Raw genomic sequence first — 18,666 nt, 5'->3', positions numbered from 1 at the left:
CTGTTCTCTTTGTGGTAAAAGAGGTATTTTAACTGCAAAGTTAAAAAAAGTTTTTTTTTTAATAAAATAGACTGCACTTTGTTTGCTTGCTTTGTCTATGGTTAAGAACTGGCTAGAGTCATTTCCACATTCCTCACAAGTTGAGGTGTTTATTCTTAGACTTCCCTTGTTAAACAACGGAGGAAGAATATTTTAACCATGTGTGGTAAACTTCATGAGAGGACAAGAAGCCTAAAGCCAATTAACAGCTTTGAAAATTGCAAAAATGAGTGGTGGGAGCTACCAAATAGTCCAACAATTCAACATTTGCGACTGAAAATAATCCTGCATTTTAAATGATTTAAAAAAGGTTAACTCATGTACATTAAAGGGCAAACAAAATGCACAGGACTCCTTCCTTTCCCCAAATATCATTCATCCATACATTTTATAATCACTTCTTCCAATTAAGGGTCATGGGGGAGCCGGAGTCTATCCCAGCAAGCAATGGGCGAAAGCCAGGGAACACCTTGGACAGGATGCCAGTCCATCGCACAGTAGACACACACACCAGGGCCAACTTTTCCAGAAGGAAAAAAGTGCACCTGGAAGAAACCCTCACAAACACAGGGGGAACATAGAAACACAGAAACATAGATAGCACCCCAGGTCTGGAATTGAACCCAGAGCCCCAGGACTGCGAAGCAGCAATGCTAACCACTGTCCCAATATGCCACCCAAATATGATAATCACAAAAATATTTCAATATCAATTTACTATTAATTATTGTTGCAGGCTAAAGGTGAATCTAATGTTCAAAATTACAGTATATCTCAGCGTAAGCATTTAGAAAATGTTTCAAGTTGACAGGAACCAACAGTAAGGGCTATTAGACAAACTAGTCTTCCTATTCCATGTTAATTTTAAAACAAAACTGTGTTACTGTTTTTGTTGGAGGAATAAGTAACAAACGACACAGAGACAACTCACTCTCAGTCAGATCAGAAATAGATTATTTAACAAGCCTCAAGAGCATTGAGGAAATGTAAGTGATTGATAAGATATGGACTTTATATGATTCTGATGATGAATCTCCTCTGATAAGGGAAGAGGCCACTTGCAACAAAAAGCAACCAACAAATACTATGTTTACACATTTTGTTTAGAGTGTGGTTCAAGTTTTGATTTAAGAACATTACAAGGGTTACAAACAGGAGGCAGCCATTTGACCCACATAGTTCATTGTTAAAAGCTAAGTAAACTGAAAACTAGCTGATTCTTGAAAGTGTCAGTTTTGACAACTTGCTACTGACTCCTCAGGTCTGGCCAAATTAAACTATAAAAATACTTGACAGCAAATCATTGTTGTTCTTAGTACATCTATTTCTACCCTATATTATACAGAAATCTAATCAAAATTAAAATTTAAATGATATATTTTATCATTATTTTCAATTATAGGAAGTCCATCCAAATAATGAATTTAATAGGAATTTATGTCCTATACAAATTAATGCAATTAGAAGGGATACATTTGAAGGAGTTCTTTTAATTGTTTTTGCCATGACTTTCAGGAATTTTTATGCTGTAGGCAAAAGCGGAATGAGGGTGGGTAAGGTTTTACGCTGTCATCAGACTGTACATGAACCATTTGACCTGTCTAACAGCCAAAATATCTAAACGTACAATTTACGTTACGCAGGACTAAAAAGATAAGCGGGTCAAGAGAAAACACTACACAGCGGATTGTGGGAGAGAATGCTGGGAGAGGAGCTGCTGTGATGTCATGTCAAGTACATGAAAATAAAGTGAGGACTGCCTGAAGCACTCGGACCTCACGGCAGTTTTTTCTGTGATTCTTGTCCTGTGCCTTCCTAGTTCTGTGTTTTTGTAGTTGTGTGTGCCCTGCAATGGACTGGAGTCCCACCCAGGGTGTATCCTGCCTTGATCCCATTGCTTGCAGGGATAGGCTCCGGCTTCCCCGCAACCCTGAATTGGAAGTAGAGGTTAGAAAACGGATGGATGGATAGTTAATACACAGAACTGTAGTTTAAGTTGTTATACACTACTACTGTTATTATTACTCATGTACCACTTTTTTTAGAAAATCACTATCGCATTTCCCATAATACAACAAACGCCAGTCTCTAGTGAGTATAAAGCAACAAAATGAGAATTAGAATAAAATTCTTGTGTTTGCAAGAATGAGTCAAAACTGCCTGGGCTACCATTGCAACAGCTAGTCACTTGTCACATTTGTGACCGTCAAACTGTTGATTTTAATCTCATTACCTTTGGATATAATTGCATCTTTATGATAGTGAGTGTTGTAACTGGTGACTAAAATAATGCATCCATATTCTGACCTAGTGGTGGGTAGCTGCGTCAGCATGCGTAGGATACAAAGGAACAAGTAATTGGTTTATTCCATGCTGAAATGAGAAGACACAACGTTTCCGCTGTGGAGCTTTCTTTGGGTGACATATTCTGACCTGTTTGATAAGAGGACCACTGGCAGAGAATACGTCTCCTTCTGAGAACATAATAAGAAGATAAGAGCTTTCAAAAGTAGGTCACACATTGGCTGGCTCCCACCTTACCACTAAGCAGAGTTTGGGGACCTATGCATACTATCTTTGTATAGAGTACAGTGCTATTAAAGAAGCAAAAAATGAAATTTTCGGGGCGCTGAGAGGAGAGACACAAGAAAGCTGTTTTCATTTTAATCTCTTAAGCTCTACAGAAGATGCCGGTTAATGTATGTCCAATTGAAATGCAAACAACTTTATACTTGTTAAAAACGAATTTGTTCACGGTCAGCTCACATTATTCACACATGGAATTCAGTACCACAACATTAAGTCTCTCAACAGCTCAGTTTCTAAAAAAACAACAAAACAAACAACATTGCCCTATCAAGGAATGAGCCAAGATGCATGAAGAACTTTCTAAAGGATACAAACCCCACTTATAAACGTGTATTAATACAAGCTTCTGGTTTTTTAATCGCCAAAAAACAGAAATCTGAAAGACGTAAAAAACCACAAACATGACTCCAATAATCAGTCTGTTTAATAAGACTTTTAACAAGGGGGAACATGAAATCTTAAGTGTGTGTAGGTTTTCTTTCTTTCATTTTAAACTTTGAACAAGGGCAATATTACCATTATATGCTCTCTTTGGAATAACTTGAAGACATTTTAATCAGATTTTAATCAAGCTAGGACCTAAACAAGGATTTTGGCAGCAAAGAATGTCTTGTAGTCTAATGATTCTCAACCAGTGAATCATGGCACAGTGCTGCGCCTTCAGACTTGGAAAAGTCCCATACTGTATGAGACAAATCTAAAAATCAATAGTAAAATAGGTTTATATATACTTTATTAATAAACAGCAAGTACAGTTCATATATTAATACTGTGGAGTAATCAGTGTGTTGTGTTTCACATGCAATGTGTACACATGAAACATTTATCTTAGAGCCTTAGTATTAGAACCATACTCCAAGGCTGTTCACGTGGGAACTGTCAATAGTTTGTTTTTTTATTTTTTTTAAGTTAAGGACTCAGAGCCTCAGCAAGAGCCCTGTGTTTCACTGTCATCGATTCCTGACAGGATATCTTTGCACTTTGAAGGAAACTCAAGTTAAATATTGAAAAAAGTTTTGCTTTTGATATTAACGATAATACACTTTCTACTCCATTAGACACCATGTATTAAGAAATAATGGGGTATAAGCAATGTTTCCAAGTTTTGGCTCCTAAATTAATGAGCTTGGCAAAAGAAGATTTTTTTTTACAACCACTTCCTATGCAGTACAAGCCATACATACCTCTTTGCATATTTAACACCAGCTTTAGCGTCAGGTATGAGATAGAAGACAAAATCCTTACAAAGATTAAAACAAAGTAAGATGATATTCACGTTACAGGTATTCAGCAGTTTTGCTTGTGAGTGCTGGCTGAAATGGGGGATCTAAACTGAGGAGAAACCAAGTGAGACTTTGATTAAACTATACATGAGGAAACTACATAAGCCACATAAGTTCTGTGTACATTTGTTCTCTCAAAAAGTCCTGTAATGACTAATGTCTTTTGCTTCTGTGCTAAATTTAATTTCTGCCTTTGATAACTGCACAAGAGCCATTAGAGACATTTGTAAAAGACAGGGAAATCTCTGGGATCAGATGAAAAGGATCTTATTTTTCCAAGGAATTTGGAAAATAACACTAAGAATTGATAGAGCAAATAGTTATAGTGTAAATACCAATACGGGACATCACGTAGCATCTAAATAAATACCCTCATACTCTAGAGGTTATAAAGGGCTTTTCGTTTCCCCCAAAGAAGCATTCAGGTTAACTGACAGAAGCATGGTTTGTTCATTCCTGATATCCCAGAGGATACAGATAGAACTTCACTGTTTGACATCATTAATAGATCCTATGTTCCTAAATTGCAAATTTCAGGACACACTCAAATGCAGCCCAGAGAAAACTAAAACTGTGTGTGAATAGATACATCACATTGGTACTCAAAGGATCAATGTCTCAGCAACAAGGCCTGCTTTAAAATGGAAGAGGCGTGTGCCTGAAAATGATTGCAAGCAGGAAACCCTTGACTTGTGGGAAAATATACCGCTGTTTATGTTACCCAGCTCCAGAATCTGTACAGCCCGGAGAAATCTGAAAATGGAGAAACAAGCAAGAGAACAACAACAAGCAAGTTTGTTTTCCTAGCATCATCAAACTCAGGAGGCATCCCAAAGCTTCACCTTTCTCAAACTTCATTTATGTTCTCTGTATTAGTTTGTCACATTACCCTGATCCTTTCCACCTCAGGATGCTCATCTTTCAGCTAAGAATCACACGTGGACAAGTTTGGGGGATCGTAGGATGAAATTTAGGGGTTAGTTACCAGTGAGGCGGATGGGGGACAGGTGACGGGGTTGCTGTGTGGGGTGAGGTTTATTTTTGTGCTGTATTTTAGTTTGGGGGAAAAAAATGTAAAAGAATTTGTCCACCAATAAATAGTTGAGGAACTTTCACCAAAAAAAACATACTTTTTCAGCGTTCATGTGTAGGACTACAGCCTCTGTAAAAACTGCCCTTGCGGCAAAATAAAACATCTGAAAAAGAGCACAAAAAAACAAAGAAACCTCAAAAATTAATTCTCTGTAAAAGAAATAGTCTGGCGGAACATTACCAAAGGCAGTGGTCAAGGAGGAAAATTGAAATTTGACAGATCAGTTCTATCAGGCCTCCCTACACCCTACGCTTCCTGGACAGGCTCTGGCCTACTGCACACTCTTGCCAAAAGAAAGCGGATGGAGGCATGAATTTTTGTCTCATTCGTGTACAGTACGTGTTATGGAAAGTGTTTAGCTTTTCCAACACATTGGACTTTCACAGTGTTAACTAAATCCTCTAGCTACCAGCCCTTCAAATACAATGAAGGAAAAAAAAAACAGCACATCCATTCCACCACCAAGACCACCAGAAACTACAGAAATCGCCTCTGCCATCACTTATTTCACCGTGAAGACCTCGCAAAATGTCTTTGCAAAAACGATATTTCAGGACACTACTACCGAAAAAGCACAAAAACGGTTAAATAAGTCTTCATGTGCAGCCCTCATTAATCACCGTTACATCCTTGATGTTTCAGAGTCTCTAGGAGAATCAGCCTGTCACGTCTGGCAGCTGCAGGAAAAACCTTAACACTTCTAAATCACAGCTGTGCTTCTGTTCGCTCCTCTCCTCCTTGCTTGTGGTATTCCATCATCAAAGGCAGGAGGGGGGGTTCTGTTTTTGTCTGCCATTGTCATAATTTTCTTTTTAAGCAAAACTAGAATAGTGTGCACAGAATATTCTTGTGATACACTGAAAATTCCTTCACTCTGTTGTTGGAAGGTAACCAACTGAAACTGTCATTTACATGTAGATCACAAGAGAGGAGGTTGACCTTCATGTGCAGCTAATTTTTTGACTCGGAGAGGTTAACAGTCAATAAGTCTCCCCTTGTATTCCTAATTTTCAAGGTGGCAGAAATGTTTAGTTGGTACAGCACTGCTTTAATACCCAGTTTTAACTCTACTAATTCGGTAAACCTCTTTCTAATTTCTTCTAACTTTTTCCAGTTTTCAACAAGACACAAGTTGATAAAACCCATTCTCTAAAAGAGCTGTATGAACAGAATGATAGCTTTCTGCTTATTTTTTCAAGGCACTAATGTAAAATTAATAGATACCTACTGTACAAAGAAGCTGCAGTTGTTTTAATGCAGATTTGAGATACACTTTGGCTTGCAGAGAAAGGAAACTGATACAGTACTTTCATTGACAATTGAAAAAATGCATTATTAATGATTTGCAATTCAACATGTTTTTTTTTTATTATGCATCCAAGTGCACTACACAATTTACATATTGATAAGGTCATGGGCAATTTTGACTGAGTAAAAGAAGGTGTGGCTGAATTAGATCATTCTAATTATTACCGCCCTTTTCCATTATTTTGCTAGAGATACTACAGTACATTTTCCATTTTCAATGACAAGCGCTTGGAATTTCTAAAAGGATAAAAGAATAATTTCTCATTATGATGATCTTTAGTATGAAATATAAAAAAAAGTTTCCTGTTTCATAACCGCCTAAGAAAGAAAGCTTGAATGATATGGTTTTACTGAACTAGATGCATAAAAACTAGGATGTACTTTCACAGAAAGCAAAATTACAGGAGCGACATTGTTGGAAACAGATCAAATGAGTAAAGCCGTGTTCCTTCACAATAAGACATGTTTCAAAGAGAAACGTATAGGTGCAGAAATCCATGTTTTGTATTTGGCTTGAAGCTACATTTAATGTCAGTTCAGCAAAATTAACTTCAAATAAATAAGATAAAACTAAAAACATCTCGGATTTTTGAGTTCTAAGAAGTGCCAACAGCCACCAAGCGCACTCTGGATTCTATCTTGCTCAGTAATGCAAATGAGCTGCAATGGTAAAACTACAAATCCAGAAGACTTGACAGGTAACTGGCAGGGCGCCAGGCAGGCATCTCTTTGTGTCTGTGCTGTGAGCAGGAGGTATCTCTAATTAATTAAAAAAAGTTCTGTAAACTTCCTCAAGTCACAGACAAAAGCATTTTCATTTTTTTTTGCTTTCGACTGCGTGACTGCTGAAGGACAGGATTTTTTTTCTTCTTTTTTGATATTCGGGTTATCATTGATTTAAAGTGCAGCTCATTACCATATGTTTTTTAGATTCTACGAAAGAAGGAACACCAGAATTGTTGGTTGCAAAAGAACTCTCTCTGAAAAGAGCAGAAGGAAATGCACACTCATTTTTGGTGGCATCAGATTCATTGCTCTCTCTTCATGTAACCTGCCTCCTTGTCTGAATGGTCTTGTTCAGCACTTCTAAGTACTCTAACATTACAAGGCTTAAACAGTAAAGCAAGCATATAGCAACAGCAATCACAAAACATTTTGCCAAGCACTACAGTGACCTATTAACAGCTCATATCATTGCTTTAAGGGTTTTGCTAAATTGTCTTGGCTACATTGTCAAAAGCACATTATAAGCTCAAAACTAGAAGGCAGGTATCTTCTGGGTAGATGTCATAACTTTAACACGTCAAGTTTACAATTTGTAAATTACGGTTCTGACATAATCAAGCCCTGGCTTAAGTAAAGGTGGATTTACTGGTACTGATGCGATTTCAAAATAAATATTCAAATTGGGAGCCGTGTCAGTGAGGGAGCTGCAAATGAATAAGCAGTAAGTAGAGGTTAATTCCATACTGAAAAGCAGAAAGCAGAAAATTCCATGAAGAGGGAGCTTCACACCTGAAGAGCCTGCTTTTCTATTTGTTTATACTCATAGATGCATTCATTTATTACTTTGTGTATGTCCTGTGAAGCCAAAGTCAGGTTGGAGCAGAAAAAAATATACAAGTGAAACAAAATGGAAGGCTGTCTCAGAGGAGGCACCATCCTGCATAGTCCAATTATCATCTTCTCAGATATGAATTGTCCAGAGGCAGGATAACAGGAGGATTTCATTCGGGATAACATAATCAGCGCTAATCCACTTTCTGCCAGGGACCATGTCGCAGCCTGTTCTGTAGATAGAGATGAAAGGGAAAATCCAGGGGTGGCTGATGTTACTGTGCAGAGGGAGAGAGCCTTCCCAGCTGGGAGAGCTGGATCGCTACAAATATCAGATCTCTCCCTACATCCAACAACGACCTTGGTCCCCATACATCAACGAACCCTACAGAAGCAGCTCACTTCTGCCTCAGGAATAAATAACCAGCTGACCTTGCTTCTTTAAAGATTCCCATATTCCCAGAAATACTCTATTCCTGAGAGAGGGCTACATGATTGTTACACTCCCGAAAGAGATTTGTCTTATATACTAAAAGGCATGTTCAAACAAGTATTATTTAAATGCCGAACATGTCACAGGTGGCTTTGACAACTTAAAAGTTCCTGAGAATACAGTGTACCTGTGAAGCATCTTTATGTGCTACATGAATCAAGACTAACTAAGCAGGCAGGATACAGCAGTATAAGGTATATGATAACACAGTATGTAGTTGCATAACACCCTTATGAAGAAATAGGGGTGTCTTGTACCCAAGAAGAAACTAATAAATATTTAATTATCCACTGCATTTTTAACCTACAACAATTTGGACATGCACTTTGTTGCATAGTCTTACTGATCCCAATCAGCACCAGTCCTAGGTTAGTAGAATTAAATTAATACCAGACAATCCTAGATTCATTTTCATCAGGGTTTGTGGCATCACCTGTAAATAGATGACGAGCACTGGGATTTTAGGATCTCTGGACAGTGAACCCCACCAGAAGAAATGAGAAATTTTCTCTTGAACATCACCCAGGTTATGCAAAGGTCTCTGCCAGCTCATTTTTGGGACTGAATACCTTTCTCTAATGGATATACAAAGCATGTGTTTCAAGGTTAACATAAAGATTACTTAAACAGACAAGAAAATATTGCTTCTATTTTCTGGAGGCAAATTCCTTCATTTTTCAGTCGTGTTATTTATGAGCTTATATAACCTACCCTGGTGCATGAACACAAAAATGGCCTCAGAGTGCGAAATGAAAGCTGTTCTTGAAAAGGGTCCCAAACACTCAGCCATAAACTGTTTTTTTACACAACATTACTGAGGTCTTACAAGTCTTCATTTCTTTTCATTTCATCTGTGGCAAATAATTCAAAGCCGAAACCCATTCAGACTTTACACTTTCATTTTGTGTCCTACGGACAACAGAAGGCCGTAGCCAACGGGCAAGTTTCCGCTCGGGCGCCAAGGGACACCCGGCCCTGCAAAGGGGACGAGTTCTGAATCTGTAAATTAAACGCACTGTTAAGCGCACCCTTCTGATCTTATTAAAAAAATCAATGAGGCTGGTCGACGAGGAACAGGCAGAAACAAGCCGTCTGAAATGACCCATTGCTGAGCGCTTCATTGAGCTTTCCAGATCCGTACAATGGGGCTGCTTTTCTCCGCTCAGCTAGGAAACAGGCGTGGGGCACAAGCCGGGAAAAAATGGTGCCGCACCTGGCGGAGGGTCCTTTAAATGGGGAGGCCGGATTCCTGTTCCCAAACCCTTCTTAGGAGCCTTCAATGCTGGGTTGACTACAAACATGTCATTTCATATCTGGAGAAAATACTAAGGCAAAAAGTTGCATGAAGCACTGTGACGCAAAACCAGAAATATCTGAGTTTAAAATAGTGCCGAATTTAACAAAGACTTTAGCTTTGTCTTTTGGGTGTTTCACAGGGATAAAGAGGCCATATCCGTAGATTTCAAAAGTATCCCTTCCATATCCCACATTAGTCATTAAATCGCCACATATTTCTTTGAAATGGTTATTGAGAGCTAGGCAGAACACCAGCTTCGGAAGAGCAGCAGGTTGCAGCTGAGCAAATGAAAACTAGTAACACAGTGCCCTCTAGTGTCAGCCAGCGGTTTTTGAGAAAACCAATGAAACTCGCAGAGCTATTATAGTGCAGCTGTTCTACATTAGATGACAAGCTATTGTTTGTCTTAAAAGCTTTCAAACCCATCTTCGAATAGGCCTTTTAGTTTTCATGTATTTCTTTAAAAATATAAACCCCTGGTCAGGAAGACAAGCGATGTCTTCTGAAGTTTACTATAAAAGCCGAAAGGTGATTTTGTAAAACCAGTTCACTCACATATAAAGTTACTGTGAAAGAATGAGAGTCACTAAGGACACCTTCTAATGGTACACCTCAAGACAAACAAGACCAGATGTCTTTGAACTTGTAGACAACGGGGTTCAACACAACACTTATGGGACCAAAGCTCAGGAAAACACTACTGAGATAACCTGTACAGGATAAATAACATACAGTTAAACAATAATTTTGTAAATTGTGTAAAACATGTTTTAGATCATTGCATGACACTTTGACGCCTGAAGAGGCTCAAAAGCTGAAACACTTTGTCTCTCTTTCTACTCTTTCTTAAGTAGAGGTGCGTATTTAACCTCTACTTCGGGAGTCTCAATCTCAAACTTCCAGGAGACACAGGGAGTTTTTGTTTTTTTAAACCGAGTAGTTAATTAAAAAATGTGATTATTAAACAAATAATGTAATTCTTTTTAAATTAGTCTTAAAGAATCTTACTTAAGGTTTTTAACAGTTGGTAACACAACATTTACTTCAGCGAAGGTTTGGTTTGCTATAAATCTCACACTCTGGACAGGAAATGATACTCCAATTGGGCATATAGTTAAAACATTAGATCAACTATGTAACTAAGAATGTGGTTGTAAAAATATATAAGAAACAGGGCCTCCTGAGATTGAGACCCCTGATCTACTTGTTTGTCTACAGCTTCCTACTTGAACCTTTGAAGTAATATACTGTATACTGTATATATATAGTCATTTCTCTTACAACCTGCAAAGTTATGGAAATGCTTTTCCAATTTGAAAACCGCAAACCATCAAGAGAAAGGTGGATCGAAAAGGTAAAATGTACACTAACTGCAGAAGTTATTGCCTAAGTGCACAAAGGGTCTCTCAACATAATCTGGACCAAATGAGTGAACAATTTATTCTATAAAGGATGAGCATATCTTTGCAAAAAATCATTTGAAATATGTATGAAATATTAATATGAAATAGTATTGAATTGACTACTGTAATGCTCTACTCGCTGGGGTATCTAAATCTACTCTGAACAAACTGCAGTATGTCCAAAATTCAGCAGCCAGAATCCTGACCAGGTCTAGTGCAAGTGTTCACATTACTCCTATCCTGGAGTCCTTGCACTGGCTTCCGGTCAAATTCCGTGTAGACTTTAAAATCCTCATGCTCACCTATAAGGCTCTGCATGGCTTGGCACCTCAGTACCTGTCTGAACTATTATCGCCCTACTCCCCACCTCGCAACCTTCGCTCTTCTAATTCTGCTCTCCTTACTGTCCCCCAAGCCCGTCTACATTGTATGGGTGACAGGGCATTCTCCTGTTATGCCCCCAAGCTCTGGAACTCTCTGCCAAAGGATATCAGAGAGTCACCTTCTCTAAACCCCTTCAAATCCAGACTCAAAATCCTCTTCTTCAGAAAAGCCTTTACTTAACTGGTTCCACTCTTCACCCCTCTGCTTTTCCTAGTACCACCATCCACGGTCTCCTCTATATATTGTAATTGTGTTTTATCTTGTGTATTCTTCTTATTTATTGTTGTTGTCATCCTGTAAAGCGCTTTGAGAAGCCACCTTTAAAGGCGCTATATAAAATAAAGTTTATTATTATTAGTGAAAAACTGAAAATCCTGATAATTAAATAGACAAGAAAGTGTACAAACCTTTTTTTAAAAAAAAATGGGATCAACAGTTCTATATTGCCGAGATATTATCTCTTGCTGACATCACTGCCAGCCAGCGCCAAGAAGGTGAGTGCTCAGTCAATGCTTGGAAAATTCCAGTTTCAGTCTAGTGTCATGGGTCCACCAATGTGAAGGGGTAGCCAGATTAATAACCAGGTTACTACAGACCAACAAACCATACCTAATACAAAATATAAATAAACTGTCTGACCACCTACTTTGAACTACAGACTACCTACAGTATATTGCAAACACTACTAAAGGAAATAACTCACTGGGAAATATGCCTGACCATGTATGTTACCTCTATATCCTTTTAAGAAGAACATACCAGTTACTCAGTTACTCAGGTCATTTATGATCAACCTGCTCCAACAACATGGCTGGGCAGCTGGTTCCATACTCCCACAACACTTTGGGTAAGAGCATTATATTCTTAAATAAAATTACTAATGTTGACAGATCTTTCAAAGAAGGGCCTCTGGTACAATCAGAACTTGTGACAACCGTTACAGGGTGTGAACAGATAGGAACTTTGTACTAAGAAATCAGAAACTCCACCACAGACTGGAGAACACATTGCCCCTCTTCCCGTCTCACGCACACAGTTGTGTCACAAGTTTGACAGCCCACCTTTTTCTGCAGGACGTTCACTTTGCGCTCCTTGACATCCAGCATGTCCTTGAGGTCGTGGATCTCCCCGTTGAGCGTCCCCTTCTCCTCCGCCATCTCCTGGATCTGCTTGGTCTTTTTGTTCAGCATGGTCTCCTTCTCCTCCAGACGCAGCCGCAAGGCATCCACCTGCCAACAGCGCAGAGCACAGCTCAACATCGCTTGCAGACGCTGCCAGGGACAAGGCTAAGGCATGCAGATCTACATGCTTCTGCTGGGATTCGACTCCGGTCACTCGGGGGCTCTCTCTAGACAGCCCTCCCTAGATAACTCCACCATGCCTAATGACAAGTCTTCTGCAGTGGAAGAGTTCTACACAGTCTAGATTTCAGAGGGAGGTGGTGTCACTTCTCTGTCTCAGTGCGCGAGTCCTCCTTCTAAATTCCCCCTACTATCCTGCTCAACATCCTCACTGACATGAGAAATCTGACTCACGGCACTCACGGACACCGAGCACAAACAACGCCACTCCCTAGACAGCAGGTAACTGCGCCACACTAAAAATATCGGACCTCTACCCCAGCCGCGTTTTACACTATCTAGCTTTGAAAGATGACACTTCTGTATCTGCACTGTTACTCAAGCACCCCAGTCGCAACCAGAGGACTGCGATCGTCTATACTTTCTGCACTAACTAGCTGGAATATGGCCATGTTTTGTACTCTCGGTCTGAGTTTACTCCTAGAACCGCTCTTTGCGCTTGGGGTATCTGTGCTATAATCATTGATTATCTTGATTATCAGTAATTTTTCAAAGAAACATTCAGACTTATCTTAGACTCTGTGTTGCTCACCATGTATGTCTGCCTGCACTATCACAACAGCTCCCAAAGGATTCAAAAACTGAAGGATCCCAGCTTTTCAAACTGTGTTAGTAGGAGTGTACTGTAAAATCCTGTCTTTCCACAAATTAGATGAAAACCTCTCCAGAGAACAATGGGAGAATGGGGGATAGGCATTCTCAAAGCAGAGTTATAGAACTGTTTTATTCACACAGGTGTCATGACCAAAAAGTAATATGCTCTTGCAGAATAATATATTGAATTCAATATGAATGAAAGATTATAGGTCCCACATAGCTGCTTGGTTAATCATCTTTGCCTCATATCCAGATGCACTTATTTGGGCCCAAATGATGCAACTCCCATGAAATCTGTGAGTCAGAAAGAAGCACAGGAAGGGAACCACATGCATTTCACAGGAAGGACTGCACTTGCCTGTATCCGGGACTGTGCAATGAACAGAAATAGTTCTGGACAAGGCCGTTTCGATTACATCTTTATTGTATGGGAGTCGTTCAGGTCTGCTTAACATTATATTTATTGAAAGTAATGAACATAAAGCAAAAGCACACATAATATTATCTCATTGTTTTCCTTTTCAACTAGGCAGCTGATTCACATTTTCCTCAAGGTTTTTATTAGGGGGAATTAACACTATTATGTTAGCCCCTTGTTCTGCATAGCACTAGCAACAACAGTCTTTTCCTTATTCCTAATATTTAATGTTTGCTTCAAAAGGTTTCATACCTGGTCTTAATGTATATATCAAAATACTGCACCACTGGGTAAAACATACACTGGATTACACTTTCAAAAAAACAATTTGTGAAGACTTCATGTCACCCTGTAAAGGTGCAGCAAAAGTCTTATAAGAACATATGAACACAGTAATTCGGTGACTTACAACTTAATCCAAAAAAACAGCTGTTTCTTGACAGCTCCAATAATGTCAACACTTTGGGTGGGTAACTCTGTAGGGAAAACAGTCATTTCAACTTTAAGTCAGCCTCTAAATGTTCACTGGCAGACCTGTGTTTGCAGTTCAAAACTCAGATGAGGACTTCACTACCCCTATTTATCTAATCCCAGATCATCTTCACAAAAGGCGGTCAAAATTAAATTAAAGTGCTCGGATTGAATCTACTGAATGGACAGGTTTTAAGAGAAATCAGATTTTAGATTTTTAAAAGGTTAACTTGAGTTAAAAGTTCTGTACAGATAAATGTAATTTCTTACCTGACAATTGAGAAAAAGCATGGAAAAAATTACTAATGCATGGAACTAACTGGCAGCTAATACAATGAAATATTTAAAAACACATGCCTGGGTCAGTAGGAAAAGAATTGCAGTCTCTGGTGGGCTGAATATCCCATTTCTATTGCAGAGCTGTCTTGTGTTCTGCTGTTTTAAAAGTGCTTTGCTATCACTGGGCTCAGCTTGTCTCCTGTCAGCCTCTACACAGCAGAGAGGCCAGGATGAGCTCAGTCCTTCACAAAGGCCTGTTGAGTGGCAGGGCACTCTGCACTCTTGCGCCATGCTCAATGAGAGAACAAGGGCGCTTCAGTGGAGAGCCGCATCAATCAGTCGCCACCGGGAAACTCTCTGCTCCTCAACATGCATGGCCAGGAGTCAGCTTTTCACAGCTCAGAGTCCCTGTGAGGGCAGGCTTTCCTCAACGCTCCTCTAAGTGAATCAAAAGGAGTGTACAATTCCCCCTCATTTGCTCCACGCAGCTCAACATGTAGTAGCTCTTTGAGTTCATGGGTCCCATTAATGCAGAACCCTTCTCAAATGCAATGAACAGCAAAGCTAGCTCCATGGAAATGCATAGCATAACGTTTGCTCCATTTCTTCTGCTGATAAAAAAGAACCCAGTCAAGCCAGGGGCAGGAAGCAAATTAAACTGTCAGCGCTGTTCTGACAGTTTAATTTGCTTTCATAAAATCTGAAGGAACCCTAGAGTACAGGTTTCTGGGAAAAAAAAAAACAACAGCTTTGCTATATTTAAAACAATAAAAGACAGTATGGAGCTGCTGAATTTGTAAAAAAAAAAGCATAAAGTGCTTTATTATAAACATTTCATTTCAATTACTCAATTCTGCATTTTGAAGCCAAAATGAACATAAAAACGCAAAAAAAATACTGAAAATGAGAAAATCGTATTACACACTTGGTAATACAACATCTCCACCTGGTGGACTACAGATACAAGAAAGACAATATAAATAGCAGAATATTGCAGCATACAATCAAATGTACTAGTTGTGTCAGCACGAGTAGGCTGCAAAGGAACAAGTTAAAGGTTTACTCCAGGCTGAAAAGAGAAGAAAGGAAACAAAACGTTTCGGCTGTGGAGCCTTCTTCGAGTGTGAGGGCTCCACAGCGAAAACGTTTTGTTTCCTTTCTTCTTTTCAGCCTGGAATCAACCTTTAACTTGTTCTTTTCTATATATACTTGTTTGTGTCTTTCATACCTAAATGAGAGTAGCAGAACCTTTGGCCTTAATAGAATTTCTACATCTGGTGTGTGCTGCCCTTTTAAATGAATTGCAAAACCTAATCATTCACACAGAAACCACTCAGTCAGAAGTGCACTGTTGCACAGTCAGCGCAAGGAAAATGCAAATCCTTGCTTTGATAAAGAGCTTTCCAAAGAATACCAAAGTGCGTTATCCCTAGGGAGGGAGCCACTTCAATCATCACAGCCTGGTGACATAAGACAAGTATTATACACCAGCAGCACCTATACACCCCAGATCAGGTTATACAATGAGCACCAATTGAAATAAGGGGTGACTTTTGGCAGGCCAGGTTGTACAAGCCCAGAGTTGACTTTAGCCAGGACACTGTGCCTAACACCCACACTTTTCGAAAAGTGGGTGCGTTAATAAACAAGAAGTTAGAAGCAGCACAGTGCCAATAAGAAGTCTGGACGTACCTCAGTTTGCAAGATGGCAGCCCTCTGCTCCTTGGCAGTAAGAGACTCCTTCAGCACCTCAATGTGCTGCTTGCTGTCAGAGAACTGGTTGGTCAGCGTCTCCAACTTTGTCTGCAGACCCAGCAGCTCCGTGTCCTTCCGCGACAACTCCTGCTTCACCTGGTCGATCTGCAGTGGGTGAAGACGGAGCCCCATCAACACCCGTTCACTTCTCAGCTACCCACACCAGCACCCCGATAGGATTCATCCCTTTGCCTCACCCGGCCCTCTTTGTGTCTCCAAGGCCAGATCGTACCAGGAAAAGTCTGAGCTATACTGACAGCTGTACTGATAAAGTTTGTAACATCTTCGAAAACTGTCCCAGAGGGCAGAGGCACCAGAGAAGATCAAGAGTATACTGGCCTGGTATTAGTTTCTCTATTTGAACTCCCTACCAAAATTGCAGATGTCTTACTCACTTTCAAGAGAGCATCCCTGACCTTTCTAGCCACTTTTCAGAAACCCTTCTCAAACAGTTATCCAGTGTGGGCATGAGGCTTTAGAAATCTCTAACCATGTTACAGATCTAAAACACTTCAAAAATAAAAAAATATACATTACTTAGTTCTTGACTTCTTAAAACCATTGTCTCTTGGAAACTCCAAAGGTTTGGTTCACTCATCTGTGAGGTGCAGTCACGTAAGAACCAGCAAACATAGCTTGACGTGAAAACAGAATGTTTTTCTAGATATACATACAGTAGCAGTTCCTCAACAATGTGTTTCTTATACAGATATTTTGGAATAAAAAAATACAGACATAATTCCAGTTATATTGTGCTAAACTGTGACATGAATATTGATCAAAGATTTAAAGTCACCCGGGGAAATGTAACGATGCTAGAGTGTGTCTCTTTGGGAAGACTTGCAAGTTGAATCGCAGGTAAACATTACTTGGAATACAGGGGGCTGTTGTGATTCAATATTACTTCCAGACTTCCTCCACTGTTTTTATATCTCCAGGCTACAGAGATTTTTGGTACTGTCACATGAAGCAAAACCTGGGACATGGCTTTGAAGGGGCACATACTGATCAATAAACAAAACAGTTAAGATAGTGAAGGAGCAGGGGTGTAACTGGTGTTGAAAAGAGAATCAGAAGATCAAAATCATTTTACTCCTAAATTTGTGGTGACATTCAAATGTGGACAAACAAATGTGATTTTTTTCTTATTTCCCTATTAATTAAAATTGATAGTGTGCCTGGTATGTGACCTGGCAAAGAAATTGTCACCATTACAACATTATTGTACTACTGGAAGCCTCATTATTCATTACCTAAACTTTGAAAATTTGAAGATTGGTTCTGGGTAAGAAATGAGAATCATCTAGATCTTAAATGTAAAATTAAGAGGCTATTTGGTACATCTCAAGCAAAAACATGAAGGGATTTAAAAGAAAACTTCATCAGAAATGGGAGGTGCCTCATGCTGATATGGAAACCTATGACATATAGGGGACTCTTTTAAATCTGTATCTTCATGTTCAGTCCGGATGCATGGAATGAAATACTATTCCACTGATTAAATAATCCAATTCTAAATGCACAGTATTGATGAAATGTCATCTGTAGTATCCACCTCTTCTGCTGTAAACAGGATGCCTTACTGTATATGAAAATACTTTTAAATAGGATTATAGTATGTAGTATGAGCAGAATTGTATATGATAAAGAATATGACTTTAGCTTGGTCTACAATGAGAGAAATATTGCTAAACATTTAAAATATAATAACTTCAACCTCATGCACATCAATTTTTAAAAGTTAACCTGACCCAGAACTGAAATGAATATGGCTGAGCATATGATACAACTGTCATTAAAAACAGTACAGCACAATGGACTGGATTTAAGACCCACTCCCAAAAAAGTCAGTTCTGTGAAGTCTGTTAGTACAGGCCTCCCAGTTCTGGAAAAATGTAAATAAACCTAGAAAAAGCTGAAAATAAAAGACAAAAATACAGAGACGCAAAAACCAAACAAACTTGATTAGGCCATATTCATTCATGTTTGAGTGGGGTTTTTAAAAAAAAATCAAGAATATGATTTCCAAATCTCTGCTAATATATTTTAAAACTGTGCTAAAACACAGCAATTAAACAGTGACACTGCTGAGGCAAATGTCTAGAAATATAGCCCCAAATTAATAATTTATTACATGCAGGACACACACATTAGGAGACATCTACTGTGAATCTACAGTCTCACCCGATGAAAAGCTGTGATACCACAGCAAGAAGCAGCTAAAAAGCCAAGTGATCATTAGTATTTACAGTACAGCTCTATCAGCGTGAGAGAAAGGGAGAGATAAAGGAACAGAGAAAGTGCTAAGAAATCTACCATGAGAAGAATGCCAGCTTCAC

General features: G+C 39.1%; 1 protein-coding gene across 2 annotated transcripts in view; it reads right to left on the bottom strand.

The window, feature by feature from the left end:
- The window catches only part of LOC148829164 (ELKS/Rab6-interacting/CAST family member 1-like), a 348,267-nt gene that overhangs the window by 235,839 nt on the left and 93,762 nt on the right, over window positions 1-18,666 (bottom strand). For both annotated transcript variants that reach the window (XM_088923624.1, XM_088923625.1), the window contains 2 exons: window positions 16,265-16,432; window positions 12,508-12,675 (listed from right to left, as the gene is read on the bottom strand). In XM_088923624.1, coding sequence (XP_088779750.1) covers window positions 12,508-12,675; window positions 16,265-16,432 — 336 coding nt within the window. The remainder of the gene's footprint in view (window positions 1-12,507; window positions 12,676-16,264; window positions 16,433-18,666) is intronic.

Source organism: Atractosteus spatula, chromosome 8, assembly GCF_055471065.1.
Source record: "Atractosteus spatula isolate fAtrSpa1 chromosome 8, fAtrSpa1.hap1, whole genome shotgun sequence".
NCBI classification, from domain to species: Eukaryota; Metazoa; Chordata; class Actinopteri; order Semionotiformes; family Lepisosteidae; genus Atractosteus; species Atractosteus spatula.
This window is presented reverse-complemented; position numbering and strand designations above follow the sequence as displayed.